The sequence below is a fragment of the Gambusia affinis genome, linkage group LG06 (genome assembly GCF_019740435.1).
Source record: "Gambusia affinis linkage group LG06, SWU_Gaff_1.0, whole genome shotgun sequence".
In the NCBI taxonomy this organism is placed as follows: domain Eukaryota; kingdom Metazoa; phylum Chordata; class Actinopteri; order Cyprinodontiformes; family Poeciliidae; genus Gambusia; species Gambusia affinis.
In genome coordinates this window covers 22,068,926-22,084,800 of record NC_057873.1, presented here as the reverse complement: position 1 = coordinate 22,084,800, position 15,875 = coordinate 22,068,926, and the positions used below count along the sequence as shown (strand labels likewise).

Here is a 15,875-nt window from a genome sequence, read left to right as displayed (position 1 = left end):
GAGTTTGCATGTTCTCCCTGTGCATGGTGGGTTCTCTCCGGGTTCTCCGGCTTCCTCCCACAGTCCAAAAACATGACTGTCAGGTTAATTGGTCTCTCTAAATTCTCCCTAGGTGTGAGTGTGTGTGTGAATGGTTGTGTGTCCTGTATGTCTCTGTGTTGCCCTGCGACAGACTGGCAACCTGACCAGGGTGAACCCGCCTCTCGCCTGGAACGTAGCTGGAGATAAACACCAGCAACCCTCCTGACCCCATTAGGGACGACAAGGGTGAACAGAAAATGGATGGATGGATTTAGGTTTGAATGTTTTCTGGGCCATCCTAACGTGTGGCTATTTTTTAATCTGAACCATTTTATTGTGGCCCTGGCTGTATGTTTGGAGTCAGAAGGTGAACATCTGCCCCAGCAGCACAGTGTTTTGCAGTATTAACATGACATTTACTGAGATTCTTCTGTATTTACCCGTTATCAACTCTCAGCAGCTTCCGTCTTAAGGGTGAAGGTAGCAAGGATAACTTTTCCGTTAACAGATTTTCCAGAGCTGAGGTCCAAAGTTGTCATGGCTGCTTCTGATTAATTTTCTCCTTGTCTGACCTGCCAGTGAAAGTGATCCTCCATGTTTTGCTGGTTTTGCAGTCATGCCATCCTCTTTACATTTTTCAGTCTCTGAGCTAAATAGTGCATCGTAAGAGAAAAGTGCAAAGGTTATTTTGTAAGCTAAACCTGCTTGTAGCTCCTCTTCACTTTGGTCCCTGACCGGCCTGCTGTGCTCCTTGGTCTTTATGATGCTGTTTGTTTTCTTTCTCAAATCATAGACTGCTTTGCATTGGTCTGTCACATAAAATCTCAACAAATTACATAATAAAGTGTAGTTATAATATGATCAAATCCAGCCTCTACCATATTGCCCCACTATATGCCTCTTTTGCTAGCTTTTTAGATATTAGCATTAAACATTGGTTTTCCGCTTTCCTAACATTTTTCTCTGGATGAATTAATATCAGCTCCTGCACATACAGTATAACTAGTACAAGCCAAGTTTACTGAGAATGGTTTTCCTGCGATTATGCCTATAAACATGTTTGTGTTTCTGGAATTAAAATCAGCATTTCTCCGAAAGCAACTCTAATACGTCCTGGTTCAGTCACTTGATCTATTCCTACAATTTGCAATATTGTAGGAATATTGCAAATATTGTCTTCATCTTGTGCTCTGTTATTTACGTTTCACCCAGCATCTCAACCCCTCTGGATACAGGGTTGTAAGTCCAAACCTGAAGTGACATTTAGTCCTTTTAAAACCAATGATGGTATGCATTGTAGTTGTACACCAATTATTTTGTATTCTGGATCACCAGACTTTTATGCTTTGAAGAATAAACACATAAAACTCTCTCTTTGTCTGACTTTTTCAGATGTTACATAAGGGGAAATCCTCAGAAGAAACTGTTTGATGTGTCACATAATTGAACAAACCTGCGCTTCAGTCAGACCCGTTTTAGCCGAAATACAACAATCGCTCATCACAGTGACAGTTTAAAGTAGATTAAATTTGCAGGTGTGGCACTTTTCTTGGACCTCCCAGCTTTTTTATGTGCAGATACAGAATTCCTGAGGATAAAGGGCCAGTGGCAAAGACCACCCAGAACAGAACCACATATCTGACGTTTACTGTGTAAGCTGCATTTTGTGCATTTTAGAAAAATCCCATAAATACAGATATTTTGATATTCAAGCATCATGTAAACACTGAGCCCTGTAACATATGCTCATCCTTACATGCTCCTCCTCTTTATATGTGGGTGCAAAATAAACCCAATCAACCTTGTTCTATTCCAGTTCTAGTTGAACTTCTCGGATTACAAACTGAGACCTGTCAATTTTAAAACCGGCTTCATTTTCGTTTATTTAACTGTGAGAAGTCCCAATTATGTTACAAATGATTTACTTAAACAGGTTAGCACAATGCTCCTCAGTCTCTATAGTCTCACAAGCATTTTGGAGTGATGAATGGGAGGATGCAATGTTTCATTCAGAGCCCTTTAACTTTTAATATGAATGGGGAACTAAAAGATTTGCAGAGGTCTTGATGGTTACTTGCCACCACACTGCAGTTTTGTGACAAATAATCTGACAGAAGAGCTGTAAGTGTAATGTGAATTTGAAAACTGCTAAAAGGGCAATGTACATGTTGTACCCACCAGGTGGCAGCAAAGGTCCAAACGTTTTACTTCTAAACTCAACCTCTCTGTCTGTTGAGATCTGAGGAGGTGAAACATGATCACCTGAGCTACATGGCAGGGTTTGAAAAGACCCAATCAGAGGGCCAGTCCGTTTAGATCCGTCTATCAGTTAGTCGATAGGCAGTTTTTTTTTTTATACAGTCTCAGATGCTTTAAAATAGGGCAGGGAGTCTGAGTCAGGATAAGGTTTCAGTTCATATGACATGTTGAAAATTAACATCCAGGTGGTTTGTAGCATGTCGCTGAAGACTAGTCTGGACATGCCCGCTCCGGATAAAACAGTGACCTCACATCAGTTGTGTTGCTAGCTTGTAGTTTAACTACTTGAGACAAACTACTCAGATAAGTTAGGAAAAGTTTTAAAGTGGAAAAAAGGTAAGGTAGGTAGCAGAGCCTGCCTGTGTTATAAGCAAACTAAACTGCTACTTAGAGCCACTAAGATGACAGGGGGGCTCAAAGCCTGCTAAATTTTTAGACATTAATAAGATATAATCATAAGACTCTGTGGGCATAAAATAGTTTCCGGAAACTGTTTCTTTTTTTAATTTAATAAATAAAGCCAATATGATTGTCAAACAGTGATGCAGACGCGTGTTAGAGGAACTCCAACACAAGTTGTTCATATTGTGCAAAACAAAACAAAAAAACTGGTGGCTTGTGGTTAAAAGTGCTAACTGCAGGTGGGCTCCCAAATGAACTTGTGCTTCGGGCCCCCCTCGCCCTGGGCCCGGCCCTAGTGGGTGGGATTAGTCAGATTACTCGCCACAAAAAGAGCAGGCGACCCGCCCTGCTGCTGAGAGCTGCGGAGCGTGAGATTGTCGCGGTGATGGTTCGGCGTCCTGCCGTCTCAGTGGCTCATCTGACAGCGCGCTGGAAGACTGGGGAGCTTTTTTTTTTTTTTTTTTTTTTTTTTTGACGCCCTGAGTCCCGATCAGAAGCGACTCCCGGCTCTGTTTTTGGGAGGACAGAAATTGGCTCCCATGCTGGGTGTTTTCTGTCTCGAGCTGTGGATGAGATCGCGGTGAATCGCCGGGACATTGAATGTCACCTGCAGACGCAATGGATTACGGACGGACTATGGCCCCTCCGGTGCCGCCGCACAAACCCCAACCCGCCCGGTCGGGACAGGGGTCGGGACAGGAGCGGCTGCTGAAGTGCGTCCTCCTCGGAGACGGAGCGGTGGGGAAGACCAGCCTGGTGGTCAGCTACACGACCAATGGATACCCGACCAAATACGTCCCGACTGCTTTTGATAACTTTTCGGGTAAGAGAAAGCTTTATGTTCATATTTTCATTGTCCTGTCTCGGCTGAAACAGCAATATACGGTTGACGTAGAACTGAACTGATGAAACACTTTTAACATATTAAATTTTGCACCTTAGAATAAAGTCAGTTTCAGTGGCTGCTCTTGCTTGGGTGCACAGATTCTCCCCAACCGCACCCAAATCCTCCTGTTTCCTCATATTCTTCCTTGGCGTGATGGATGTATTTGCTCTTCCTGTTATCTGTCCTCCATCGGAGGTAAGAACTCAAGAGGTATCCTCCCTGATGTGGCCAGGTTTCCATTTGGCTCGCCTCCATTTTCCAGGCTGACTGAACTAGCCCCTGCAGGCATTGTTTGTGCTTGGAAACATTTGTCCTACACCTGAAATCAGCGCTGTCATGGAAACAAACTCTTTTTTCCCCCCTTATCCTTTTGCTTTCTGACAATCACATCATCAATGTGTGGGACTTGGAAAAAAATTTTTAATTATTATTATTACTATAAAATTTAACCTTAAAACACTGCAAATTGCAGAGAACACACCGTCTCTGTAGTGAAACATGGTGGTGGCAGCACCATGCCGTGGAGATGCTTTTCTAGTGCTGGGACAAATAGTCTGTGTCGATGAGATGCATGGAACTAACAGGGTGGTAGTGAAAGGTGGCCTAAAGACAGAGGTACATTTTCCAGCTGTGTAATGATGACCATAAACATACAGCCTAGTCAAAGTCCACATTTAAAATCCCTTGTAAAAATAAAAAAAAATCTTCCCAGAAGTTCTTAATTCATCCTGACTGAGCTTTGCCTTCATGCAAAATAGACTGTGGGAATTGCTTCAGTCTAGTTGTGCAAAGCTGGTTGATGCGTACCCCAAAAATATTTTCTGCTGCAGTTACATTAAAGTAGTACTTAAATTATATACACTGAAATTTGTGTATATAAATTTAAGAATTTTTCTTTTTTTTTTTGCAGAAATCAGTGACATTTCTGCAAAACAACTGTTCCGAGTACTTTTTTATTATGATCATTTTTTTCCTCCCTCCAAACCCAGTTTATTCTCAGAGCGAGGAGATAAATTAACAGCTTGGCTCTAACCAAGCCCATGCAATCACCGAGTGAGAACACACGCCGCCCTTAGACAAGTGCTGGCTCAATCCCGCCTCAGAGAACAGAAAGTGTCTCTGGTTCAGGGGTTTCGAATTGCACAACTCTGCCTATTGTTGTCGGCCTTGACCCGTGAGCCCTCTTCTCTACACTGGAATGGGCACATCTGTTGCAACGGCTCTGAGGCAGAGATTGTCTTTCGCCTTTTAACTGACAGAGAGCGATTGTGCTGTCTGGGGTGAGGGGGCCTTAGCAGTGATGTCACTTCCCCAGCGCCCAGATTCAGCACGAACTCACGCCGTCTTGGAAAACTGACCTTCTGAGCAGTTACGCAACGCCGCAGGTGGGAGAGAGGGAGGAGTTTATTTTATTATTTTTTTTGTTTTGTTTTGTTTTCTCCAGAAAATCAAGAGTATCATATGTTGGATATTAGAAAATGATTACCCAGTGGGACTCCCTCCCTCGTTTTCCTTCTTTCATGTCCGCCAACTGTTTTCTCTTCACTTCTGTGAAAGCTGCAATAGCTGCCCCGGTGCATTAAATGTGTCAGCAAAACGTTTTTTGATCAAGTGGCATGGCCGACCACACATACTGCAGGCGTGCTGGAAACGTTTCCATGTGCCCGCTGCTTTGCTGTGTGTTCAGTCGGCTGAAAAGAACAAAAAGATCCTGTGATGAAACTGGCTGTGAGGTGACTCATCCACTTCTTTTTTTCCCCCCAAATCTGAAAATTAGGCCTATTTAAAGAGAAAGTTACTAGATAAGGAAAATCTACTTTATTGTCTTTTTGTAGTCAGCCTAAGTAGAGAGGCTACTGCAAAGAACAAGGCTCACTGGGATCGTTCGCGCTGTTGTGCAAATAATTTTTCCTACTTTTGGCTTTCATTGGAGTATCCCCATATAAATCTATTTGAAAATATGACCAAGTGCATGTGTTGTACTGTTAAGGAGTATGGTTCTGCTTCCCAAGGCCATGATCAGGTATATGTTTGCATTATGGAGCTCTGACGCTTCGGGTTACCAGATATATTGCCAAAAACACTCATCACATTTTATATACTGCTACTTTCATCAATGTCCCAATAAGCAGTGTTGGCATAGTTTCTTTGAAAAAGTAACTTTAATCAGATTACTAATTACTCCTTGAAAAAGTAACTTAGTTAGATTACTGATTACTTGATTTGGAAAGTAACTAAGTTACATTAAAAGCAACTTGTTTAGTAACTTTCAGCAGCGGCTGACAACAACGCACCGCCACCCGCGAAAATTACATTGATCTTTACCAATACTTAATTGCAAGTTATTTTATTATTGTAACATCAACAATGTATATCTACTTTTTAAGGTTGAATTGAAGGGGAGATTGTATAATGGTTACAACAGTACAAAAAAACTTGAGTAATTTGTGTGTGTTTTTGTGTGTTCCACTATTCTACTGGAAGGCCCCCCGTTTCTCCCAGGACGTTACGGCCCTGCGGTTGGTGTCAGAGCGCAGCGCACAGCGCTCATCCTGCCGCTCCACTACTCAGATGGCTGCACAGAGTTGTGTCACTTATCTTAATATTAATAATCATAAAGACTTTTAGTTGCACAACTTTACGGACACGTTCATTCGTGGCTGTTTTCACGTTTATTGCGCTGTTCATATTAGTCTTGATGTTTGCAGTTTTCTGGAGCGCAAAGCAAAGCTCGACATCATTCAGAGGTAATACATTAACTTGACATTAACAAAGACAGCGGGACGAATCATCCGGGAAATGATGGACAGGGAGAAACTAAAACTAACTGGATGTCAGACAAATTCTGGGGTTTATGTCTGCTTATTTCCAAGCCCAAAAACTGCAACACGAGACTCATTAAATCTGCAAGCGACTTTAGAAAAAAACAAGCTCAAAGCTGCTTATAACAATCGGACTTGGCGAGCGAAACTAAAAATAGTTCCTGTTTTGAAACGGCGGTTACTCCCCAAGGCGCGTAGAGGAAATAAAATTTAATTACAAAAGATGATAGTAACGCAAAGTGATTTCGATAGTCTGACTACTGGATTTGAAATAGCAACGCGTTAGATTACTCGTTACTGAAGTGGTCCCACAACAGTAAGGCGTTACCAACTAACTTGTTACTTACGTCACTGCCAATAAGTATCACCAGGTGTTGTCAAGAAATTTGAACTCCATATTATTGACCCCAGAACAAACTCTTACTGCATTTAAGGTTGTAATTCTACATGCACTTTTAGTTTTGACATTTGTTGTCTTTCTGTCTACAGCCGTGGTTCAGGTGGACGGGAGCCCAGTGAGACTACAGCTGTGTGACACTGCAGGACAGGTGAGAACTGTTCACCCACCGATGCATATGGCATCATCTTTGATAAGGCATAAGTCCACAAGCGTTTAAGTGCTACAAATGAGTAGCATATTATATTAATGTTAGTTAGCTGTTTGTCCATTTGATGTATCTTTGTCTCCCTTGATTGAAACAAATGAAAGTTTTATCATCTAAAAGACTACAGTTTGTCTTGCAAATCATCGCCTAGTTGCTCCAACCACTTAAGCTATATTATTAACTTTAGATGTGGCACTTGACACCATGTAACGTAGTGAGCAGCTCTTTTTTTTGAAGTATGAAAGAAAGCATTTCTTGTTGGAGTTGTTTCATTGACCCAGTTAGCTGAGTTTTCCTTATTCTGGCTTGACTACACTTTCTTACATCAGCACTGAAAAATGCTTCACGTCCACAAAACTGTGCGACTTGGGAAAAGAAGTGAAACGTCGACAGAATACGAGACAAAATCGTAACGGTTAGTACGTGATATCAGAATACAGCGCCTGGCTAATTGTTAGCATCTAATTGCAGAAGTTTGTGTTACACACCTCGCTATTGCGGTTTTATAAGAAATCTAGACTCCACTTCATTATATCTCGCATTGTTATTAGCATAGACATGCTGAGTAGTACTTCAAATATGGTTGTTTAAGTCAAGATTTGCAGCCGCTGGTGAGGGTGTATGGTGTTATCCCCGGCAGAAACACCCGTTGATCCAGCGGTACACCACTGAAGAGCGGATTCTAAAAATTTAGACACTTAGTTACGGTTTAACACCGGCACGGTCCCGCTGAACCGTTGTTAAATACGCTATTAAAATACAATCAAAATAGGTAAATTGGAAAGATTCTTCTACAAAAAGACTTGAACTAAAAATAATTAGTTTTTTTTTTTTTTTTAATAACGACCATTAAACCCATTAAAACGGTCATAAACTCTTCTTTCTCCCCCATTTTTCCATGTTTACTGTGACTGTTTGTTGGTTTACCTATGGTTGTTTCATTGAAGAAAAATTACTAAAAATGTCTTTTCTATTACCCTGTAATATATGAATGAAATATTCCTTGTTATTTATGTGACTTCACTATACAATTTTTTAGAAGATAAACCTGAAAGGAATGTGTTTAATTGTTTAATTTTTTATCTCTTTTGAATAATTTTCTATCTCTGTTGAATAATATTCTGCTATTAATCCTTGTGTAAGAAACTCCTTCTTGATAAAGTTCACAATAAACTCTTCACGATACATATCTTTTATTGTTGTATATTGTTACATCCCTAGGCAGTCTAAAATGAGGAGATAAAACAAGGAGGGTAAGGTTAAAGGTTTATTGTTTAAGGGGGATGGGAAGACATCTCAAAGGTGAAAGAAAGAGACCCTAAAAGGAAAAATAAGAGGGAGAATGACAACAAAACCAGGGTTTCCAGCAGAAAAATCCTCCAACACAGGCATCACAAAGCTGCAGCACACATGCTGCCCAATTGGCCAAGAGGCCCTGAACCTCAGTTTCCCAGCTAGCCTTATACTCTGCTGATCAGGAGGCAGAGTGAAACCAGCTGGGCCTGCTTAACCCGCCGGAGCTCAGCAGCAACCTATTGGGGGGGAACTCCCACATGCAGCCTCCACTGCATGTAACATATATAATACTGATTAACCGTGATTTTGTCAACACGTTGTATCATATTACTAATTCATTAACTTGGATTGTTTGATTTCTTTAGATACAACCGATTGACATTTACTACTAATCTTTTATTAACTGTTATTATTACTAACTCTGTTCATTTCTACTATTAAGAAAGTGTTGTTTCAGAAATTTTTCTAAAGAAAGACATATTTTAAAAGAAAGAGGGGAGGGTGAGAAATATATATATATAAAATCTTAATATAAAGTTCGAGAACCAATAGTTTCACCCTTGAGCTAATTTATTGAAAAAGGAAAAGCAAGCTACAACATTATTGATATTTTATACTATTAGTATTACGATTAATACAATTAATATCGCATTATTTATTGTGTTGATTTAAAACGAAGAGGGAGGCCAATCTAATTAAAATATTGGGACCTCTCCCCGTGGGGATTCAAGACTTCCCCCTACGATTACCTTCCAATTAAATTTTTTTGAAAACAAGAAAAAGTGTACTTAATAAACAAAGTTTGTGAACAAGGAAAATGCCGAACCAAATGGATAAACTCAAAAAGTGGATTGAACTAGTTGTTCAACTGATGTTCATCTTGTACCAAAAAATAAAATTTAACCAACATAAAGTGGAAGAAGAAAGGAGACTTGAGCGAGAAATTCAGCGACCTACATTGAACCAAAAAATGGAAAATTTTAGCCTCCAAAAAAGTACTGTGAAATTTTCATCCCGCTTTGGTTTAATCTCCTGAGCCAGGTGTGTGTATTAGAATACATTTTAAATCTCCAAATTTCAAGGCTTCACCTCAAATCTGTGTGATATTTTGACTCTACACACAAGTGTTGACCGTGGTCTGAAACTGATCAAGCAGGTCCAAGCTTTGGCATGCAAGCAGAGCATCTGGTCTGACAGTGTACGCTGCATTTAGTCTTAATGGATTAAGCTCAATCTGAGAGAAGAGTTTTTGCCTCTTCCAGCTTTCCCGTGTCAGGATTTGCTGTTTTAAATCAGACATATTCACGTGTAGCAAAGATGTCATCTTCGTGGATTTCCAGTACCACTCAAATGTAGTTTTGCTATTTTCTGTAAACAAGAGCAGCGTTTGTCGTATATTTATTGCAGTTGTCCAGTTCTCTAACAGACACGATAGGGAAACAATTTGCCAGATACATATATTTATTATTTATGTATTAATCCAGTATTATTTTCATGGTGGATGCTAGGGGCTTACTTAATAATCCAGCTCAAGAGTGTGGCACCCTGCTGTGGAAGCAGCAATGTTTGACATTCAATAAAAGCAAAAAAGGCGCCCTGGTTCTATCCCCGCATCCTAAAGGGTTTTGACTTTTGGAACAGCACCTTTCGATAAACCCTATATATGTGTAAAACCTTGCAGTTCGCTGCAAGCTGTACTCTGTGTTTCCACTTCACACCCATACGGACAAGCTTGGGCAAACATAGCTAGATAAAAATCGTCCCAACAACTGCTGAACTGATGCAATAGGGGAGAATCTGCCAGAAAGAACAGAGATGAAAGGGGGAGCCAGGGTGATGATCATAGCTGCTCCACACTCAGTGATATCTTTACCACGTCTTGCTTGTTTGCTGCTTCACTCTGTTCATCTTTGAAAAGTTGAGGTTTTTTAGACCAGAGAGAGTGCCTTTTTTAGACTTTAGAGGTCCAAGAGTTAGTCCAGGGAAGGCGAGGGTTAAACCCCAAAGAAGGAAGCGGTTTTGCTTCAGGTTTCTGCCAACTTTAATCCTTGAGCTCATGACTGTGGGAGGGCCGTGTCTGTCAAAGCTCCAATGTGTTAACATAGGAGATTTACTGCAGATGAGTTAAATGAATGGGTACGACTTGTCTATACTGTAAATTACCACATTATAAACACCGTTCAGACAGTCTGTTTTAGCACAGCCATTGGCACAATTCCTCATTCTCTGTACTGTGTGTTTTAATCACAGCTGTGTGTGGTCAGAATAGGGGAGACAAAAAAACTTCAGTCATAGGTATTTAAATTCTCTCTGTAAAACTTTTATCTAACGCTTTCAAATATATTTTTTATATAAAATCTTTAAAGAAAATTGGTACTTGTAACAAAAATAAAAATAAAAAACTGAAATTCTGTCTGTTTGCAGATGAGAGGGTTTGATGTAGTGTCAGTATGAAATTAATTAAATTTTAACCGCAGTACAAGCGGGTTCAAAAACGGAAATAGACCTTTAGTCCGACCACAATTGGAAGCTGCTAAGCAAATGCTAGCTTTAGACCCGGTAGCAGTTAGCCTGTGGTGACCGCTCTCTCACTCCGTTAGCAAATGTTTCGTACCTTTTCCCTCACTTTGTCACAGCGAGAACCCAAAAGGCTGCCTGACAAATAATATAAAAGTGGCGAATCTTTTTAGTTTCACAAATGAAGGCGTTATAAATATGTCATCAGTTTAGTCAGTCTGTGTCTGACTGGTCCGTAAATTAAGTTTTCTTGATCTAACGTAGTGGTTTTTTATTTGAAGAAATGGAGTGAATGTGTCATGAGTTTCTGTTTTAAATAAATACAAAACAGAGCATTTAAAAAAAAAAAAAAACAACCAAAAAACTATTGAAGCAAATGCTAACATTAGCTTCATTAGCAGTTCACGATTGGCTAGTTACGCTAGCAAGAACTACTTCCATTCTTTCTTAAAAGCAAGTAAAAGCGTGTGATACTTTAAGCACTCACCTTCTTAATCTGGGTCCTGCAGTGTAGTTTAGATTAATTTTACCAGACTAAGTTGCATGTGTATAGCACATGTGGACGTCTTGGTCTGACAAGAAATATTTTTATTCCACATTGAGATCTCAAAACATTACTCATTTCCTCTTTCTTTTTCTCTCTGTGTGTCCAACAGGATGAGTTTGACAAACTCCGCCACTTCTGTTACAGTCGCACCGACGCCCTGCTGCTCTGCTTCAGCGTGGTCAGCCCTGCTTCATTCCAGAACGTCTGGGAGAAGTGGGTCCCCGAGATCCGCCGCCGCTGCCCCCTCACCCCGATCCTCCTCGTAGGCACGCAGTGCGACCTGCGGCAGGACGTCAAAGTGCTGATCGAGCTGGCGCGGCGGAGAGAGAGGCCCGTGGCAGAAGAGGACGCCAGAGCGCTCGCGGAAAAAATGGGCGCCGTCATGTACGTGGAGTGCTCGGCGCTGACTCAGAAGAACCTAAAGGAGGTGTTCGACGCGGCGATCTCCGTGGGGCTGCGGCACTCCGACAGGAGGGCACGCCGGGAGAGGAAGGTCCGCAGCACCGCCGATAAAATGAAGACGCTGTCCAAGTCGTGGTGGAAGAAGTACGTGTGCGTCCAGTAGGAAGGGCGAGTGATGGAGGTTTTTTTGTTGTTGTTGTTGTTGTTTGTTTAGTTTTTTGACACGAAACTGGATCTGCTGTGGTTTCTAAAGAGAGACTGTTGAATGTAAGGACGATCCGGACGCATTCGAATGGACGAGCTGGTCCGAAGGACAGGAGCAGACGGTGCTGAGCTGAACTCTGTAGGTTGCGGATGGTTTCATTTCGCCGAGAAAAAAGAAAAGAAAAAAAAACTAAAAATAACCAGCAGTCAACCAAAAGTAACAGTGCCAACATCACATGGAGTTTGTATACTGGACTTATTCAAAGAAATGTGACTTGGAGGGAAGCTAATGATAAGGTGGCGATGATAATTATGCTCCTCATTTTCTTCTTTTTTTGTTTTTCTGTAATTTAGTTCCTTTTTTATGAGATCATTTGTGTTTTTATGTGTTGTCCACCCTGTTTCAGACACCGTGGCTTTTTATGGGATGATTTCCAAATGACCATAAAACAAGAAGTTAAATGGGTCAATGTGAACTGTTCAGCTAATGGAACCAAGTTTAAAATGCAATTGTTTAGTCTGGTAAATCACAAACAAGTCGGTTTGTTGTTTTCCTTCAAATATCCGGATAGCTAATGTGTATCAGATTACAATCAAACTTATTATTAGTGTACATTTTATAAAAATAGACAGATTTTTTAAAAATTCATTTTATACTATGAAATTGAACATAGACAGTTATAATTTAAGATGCTGATGCAGACATCGTGCCTTTTTTTTTAAGAGATCTGTTGTGTAAACTTTGTACATTAATGCCTCAAGAACTCAAAATTACAACTCTATTTAAAATCTAACCAATGACGGTTATCCAGGCAACGTGCAACAGATGACTCATTTTAGATTTTTGAAAGCTCCAGTTCTGTAATCTGACTGAAAAAGTTTACTGAGCTTGTTTTTAATGTAATTCGTTCCTGTTACACAACCGCAGAAATCTATAGGTAATTTGCACTTGTATGCAATTCACAAAGATGACCGACAGCTGGCCATGCAGTGGTCTGGAGACCAGCCGTTGGATGCAATTTCAAGAACAGAGTCATGTTCACTGCAAAGCAAGTCTGATTTAGAAGATCACTGCGTGTTTTCATTGTAAGCTAAGTTTCCTCTTTCGAAATCGAATAAATGAGGTAAAATGACCAAAGAGACTGATTCTTGGTTCGCTTCTTATTTTTCAGAAGCCCATCCGATCTGTTGTGTCTATTTATCTGTTCCCTCCAGGCTAACAACAACTGAACAACCTCGACACACGAAAAACTTACATCCTTGAGAGTGTTGCGTAGATAGTATTTGCCATGTGTGTAATAAAACTGTGTGGATGTAGACAGCAAGTGACTCATTCACAGGCCGTGCTGTACGACTCTAAATGGAATGAGTTCCCGTCTGATACTAGAGAGGTTAAAGCTGAATGAGTGGAACCAAATAAAATGTGAAATATATCATCTTGTTTTTTGTTGGGTTTTTTTCCTTTTTGCTTCCTTATTGGAAGTGTCTTTGCAGGAGTTGATGGGTGGGCGTATGCCCGCTGCTAAAGTAAATGTTTGTAGAAGGTTAAATGAATAGATGTTTATGCCGATGTTTTAAGGTCGCCGTGGCAACATGCGGTGCAGAACCTGCTCAAGGTCAAGTTATGTTTGAAAAGTGTGTGTGTGTGTAAAGGTAAACTAATAAATTATTTAGAAATGAGACTAAAAACCTCGGTGGGTCAAGTATTAACATCTTGTCTCTGACAAACATGAGTAAGATGAACTGCGTGTGCTAATCCAAAAAACACTAGTGCGTGTTCTTTTGCTAGAAAAGGTGACCGAACACACACTCTAATGCTTCAGACACCACCAGCATACGCCTGAAACGTGTATCTATCACAACGCTCTGCTGTAATCCCAAAAGAGGAAGACATCCTCCATTGTTATTGAATGTTTTGCCAGAAGAAATTCTTGATCTCAATGGTGACTTCCTGGTTAAATACAATAAAAAGAAACTGACATGAGGTGTAAGAGCCTTACTTTTTCATTAAGCTGGGCCATTTGTGCTGCTTCTATATTGTGTTCCTTGCATTTTACTGGATTACAGTTCCCCCTCGCCTCATGGGACAACAAACAAAAAAAAAACTTTAAATCCAGCCAGTGCGAACGCTGACCCATTTCCATAAACAGCCTCACAGGCTTCAACTTTAACTTTTGCAGCCTCGCTGCATTCCTGCCTGACCTGGATTTAATGTGTTTGCAAAGCCACGTAGCACAAAGACATCTGGATTATTTTTGGTCTTGCCGACTTACATCCATGCTGAAAATGTGGTTTATTTAAATGTAGTAACCAGATGACTTGAAGCAATAGGCAGGAACACATCAAAAATAAAGAAGTTGTCTTTTGCACTAAGTTATGACAAACCTATTTAGCATACGGTACAGTTTCATTACACGAGAGAACAACAATGAGATTAGCTCCTACCTTGGGCAGAAAACACAAACCATTAAAATGTGCAACACAACTCAAAGTAGCATTCATCCTCAACTCCCTCACAGTGATGTAAAGTAGTAACAATAATGTGTTCTTTCTTTGTGTTCTCGGGAATAGCTTTGGGTCAAAGGTCATTGTACAATCTGAAAGTGCAAGTTTGCAGAGCTTTCCTGGACGTCAGCTGCTAGTCTAGTCGGGGCGGAGTCTGCCAGGAACTGTGGCTGCAACAGGTCCTAATATTATCCTCCGGTGGCTGCCATGACAGCTCCTGTAGTCAATGATTATCTCTGTTGTGTTTTTAATGTTTGATCAGCGACAGAGTCCCATTTGTCTTTAACCGATGGATCAGAACTGGAGTGGGGCTCGTTTACAGGAAACAAGAGTTTCGATTCAAATTAGATACTGGCCTATTTTTTATCAAATTATGTAATTATAATCTTACATGTTGAGTCTAAAGTAACTCGCTTTCTGTAAAGCCTTTTTAATTTACTGTGTTTTCCTGAAATATCTCCAACTCAGAGCAGGTAAGCGTTGCTTCACAGTGTTGATTTAGTTCATGATGAGAGCACATCTATTGCAATAATTTCCACAACTCAACCTTTTCAACAATATCAGGATATTTGTTTTATTCAATTAAGTGTTCAGAGATATCCAGGCCTTGCAAATGAAATAAAAGAGCGAATGAAAGTATCACATATGAAATAAATATCAAATAAATTAAAAATGTTGCATTTTCTTATAAAGGCATAATCTCTTTTTCCTCTCCAAGAAAACAGTTCCAACACAACTTTGATTTCACAAATATGACAACATGAGTTAAAGGGCAAATCTCCAAATCTTGTGTGCAGCATCAACATTTTTGACATCATGAACACATTTAGACAAAAAAAAAAAAGCCTCAAAACAATAAACTAATCTCTCAAAGTTCATGGTCATTGAGAAGAATGGAGGGGTACACTATGGACGCTTTAGAGAACACCTTTTAAAATTTGCATGATTTAATTTGGCATCATTTTTAATTTTTTGGCATCGTTTGATTTTGTCTGCGGCGTAGCATGAGCTCTGCATGCTTTGATAGTATTTGAGTATAAATTATTTCCTAAATGACCTTTTCACAGCGGTGGAAAGCTGTACTTCTGAACTCAGATACGTGTTGAGAACTGATTTGTGACTCATTCCCGATGAGTCTTTGGTAATTTGGTCAAGATTACACATTTTAGCAAGGACATTGAAAAGATGCAAAAGCGGACATGTCCATAATTCACAATCACTGGTCAATGAAATGATGTGAGGAACAAAAAGAATAATGCTGTTCACTATTGCTGCTAAATTCACAATAGTGTAGGGTGTAAGTGAAATGTTTTCTCTTAAGAAATATATAAATTTACATTTGATCAAACTTATCTGACTTCAAAGATTTAACCTCGAGTATTTCAGTGGCATCAAGACCTCTAACTATG

The 15,875-nt window shown here is 40.2% G+C and overlaps 1 protein-coding gene across 1 annotated transcript; it reads left to right on the top strand.

The window, feature by feature from the left end:
* Positions 1 to 3,036: 3,036 nt before the first annotated feature.
* rhoub (ras homolog family member Ub) lies at positions 3,037 to 13,394 on the top strand. The gene is made up of 3 exons (XM_044120685.1): positions 3,037 to 3,505; positions 6,880 to 6,938; positions 11,465 to 13,394. The coding sequence occupies exons 1-3, from the start codon at positions 3,283 to 3,285 to the stop codon at positions 11,918 to 11,920; spliced, it is 738 nt and encodes a 245-aa protein (XP_043976620.1). The 5' UTR covers positions 3,037 to 3,282; the 3' UTR covers positions 11,921 to 13,394.
* The last annotated feature ends 2,481 nt before the right edge of the window (positions 13,395 to 15,875 follow it).

What these genes read in the sequence shown, in the direction of transcription:
- rhoub (XM_044120685.1), top strand. Translation starts at nt 3,283, where the DNA reads ATGTCACCTGCAGACGCAATGGATTACGGACGGACTATGGCCCCTCCG. An exon ending in TGCTTTTGATAACTTTTCGG is followed by an intron (nt 3,506 to 6,879) that starts GTAAGAGAAAGC and finishes TTCTGTCTACAG; the next exon opens with CCGTGGTTCAGGTGGACGGG. An exon ending in TGTGTGACACTGCAGGACAG is followed by an intron (nt 6,939 to 11,464) that starts GTGAGAACTGTT and finishes TGTGTCCAACAG; the next exon opens with GATGAGTTTGACAAACTCCG.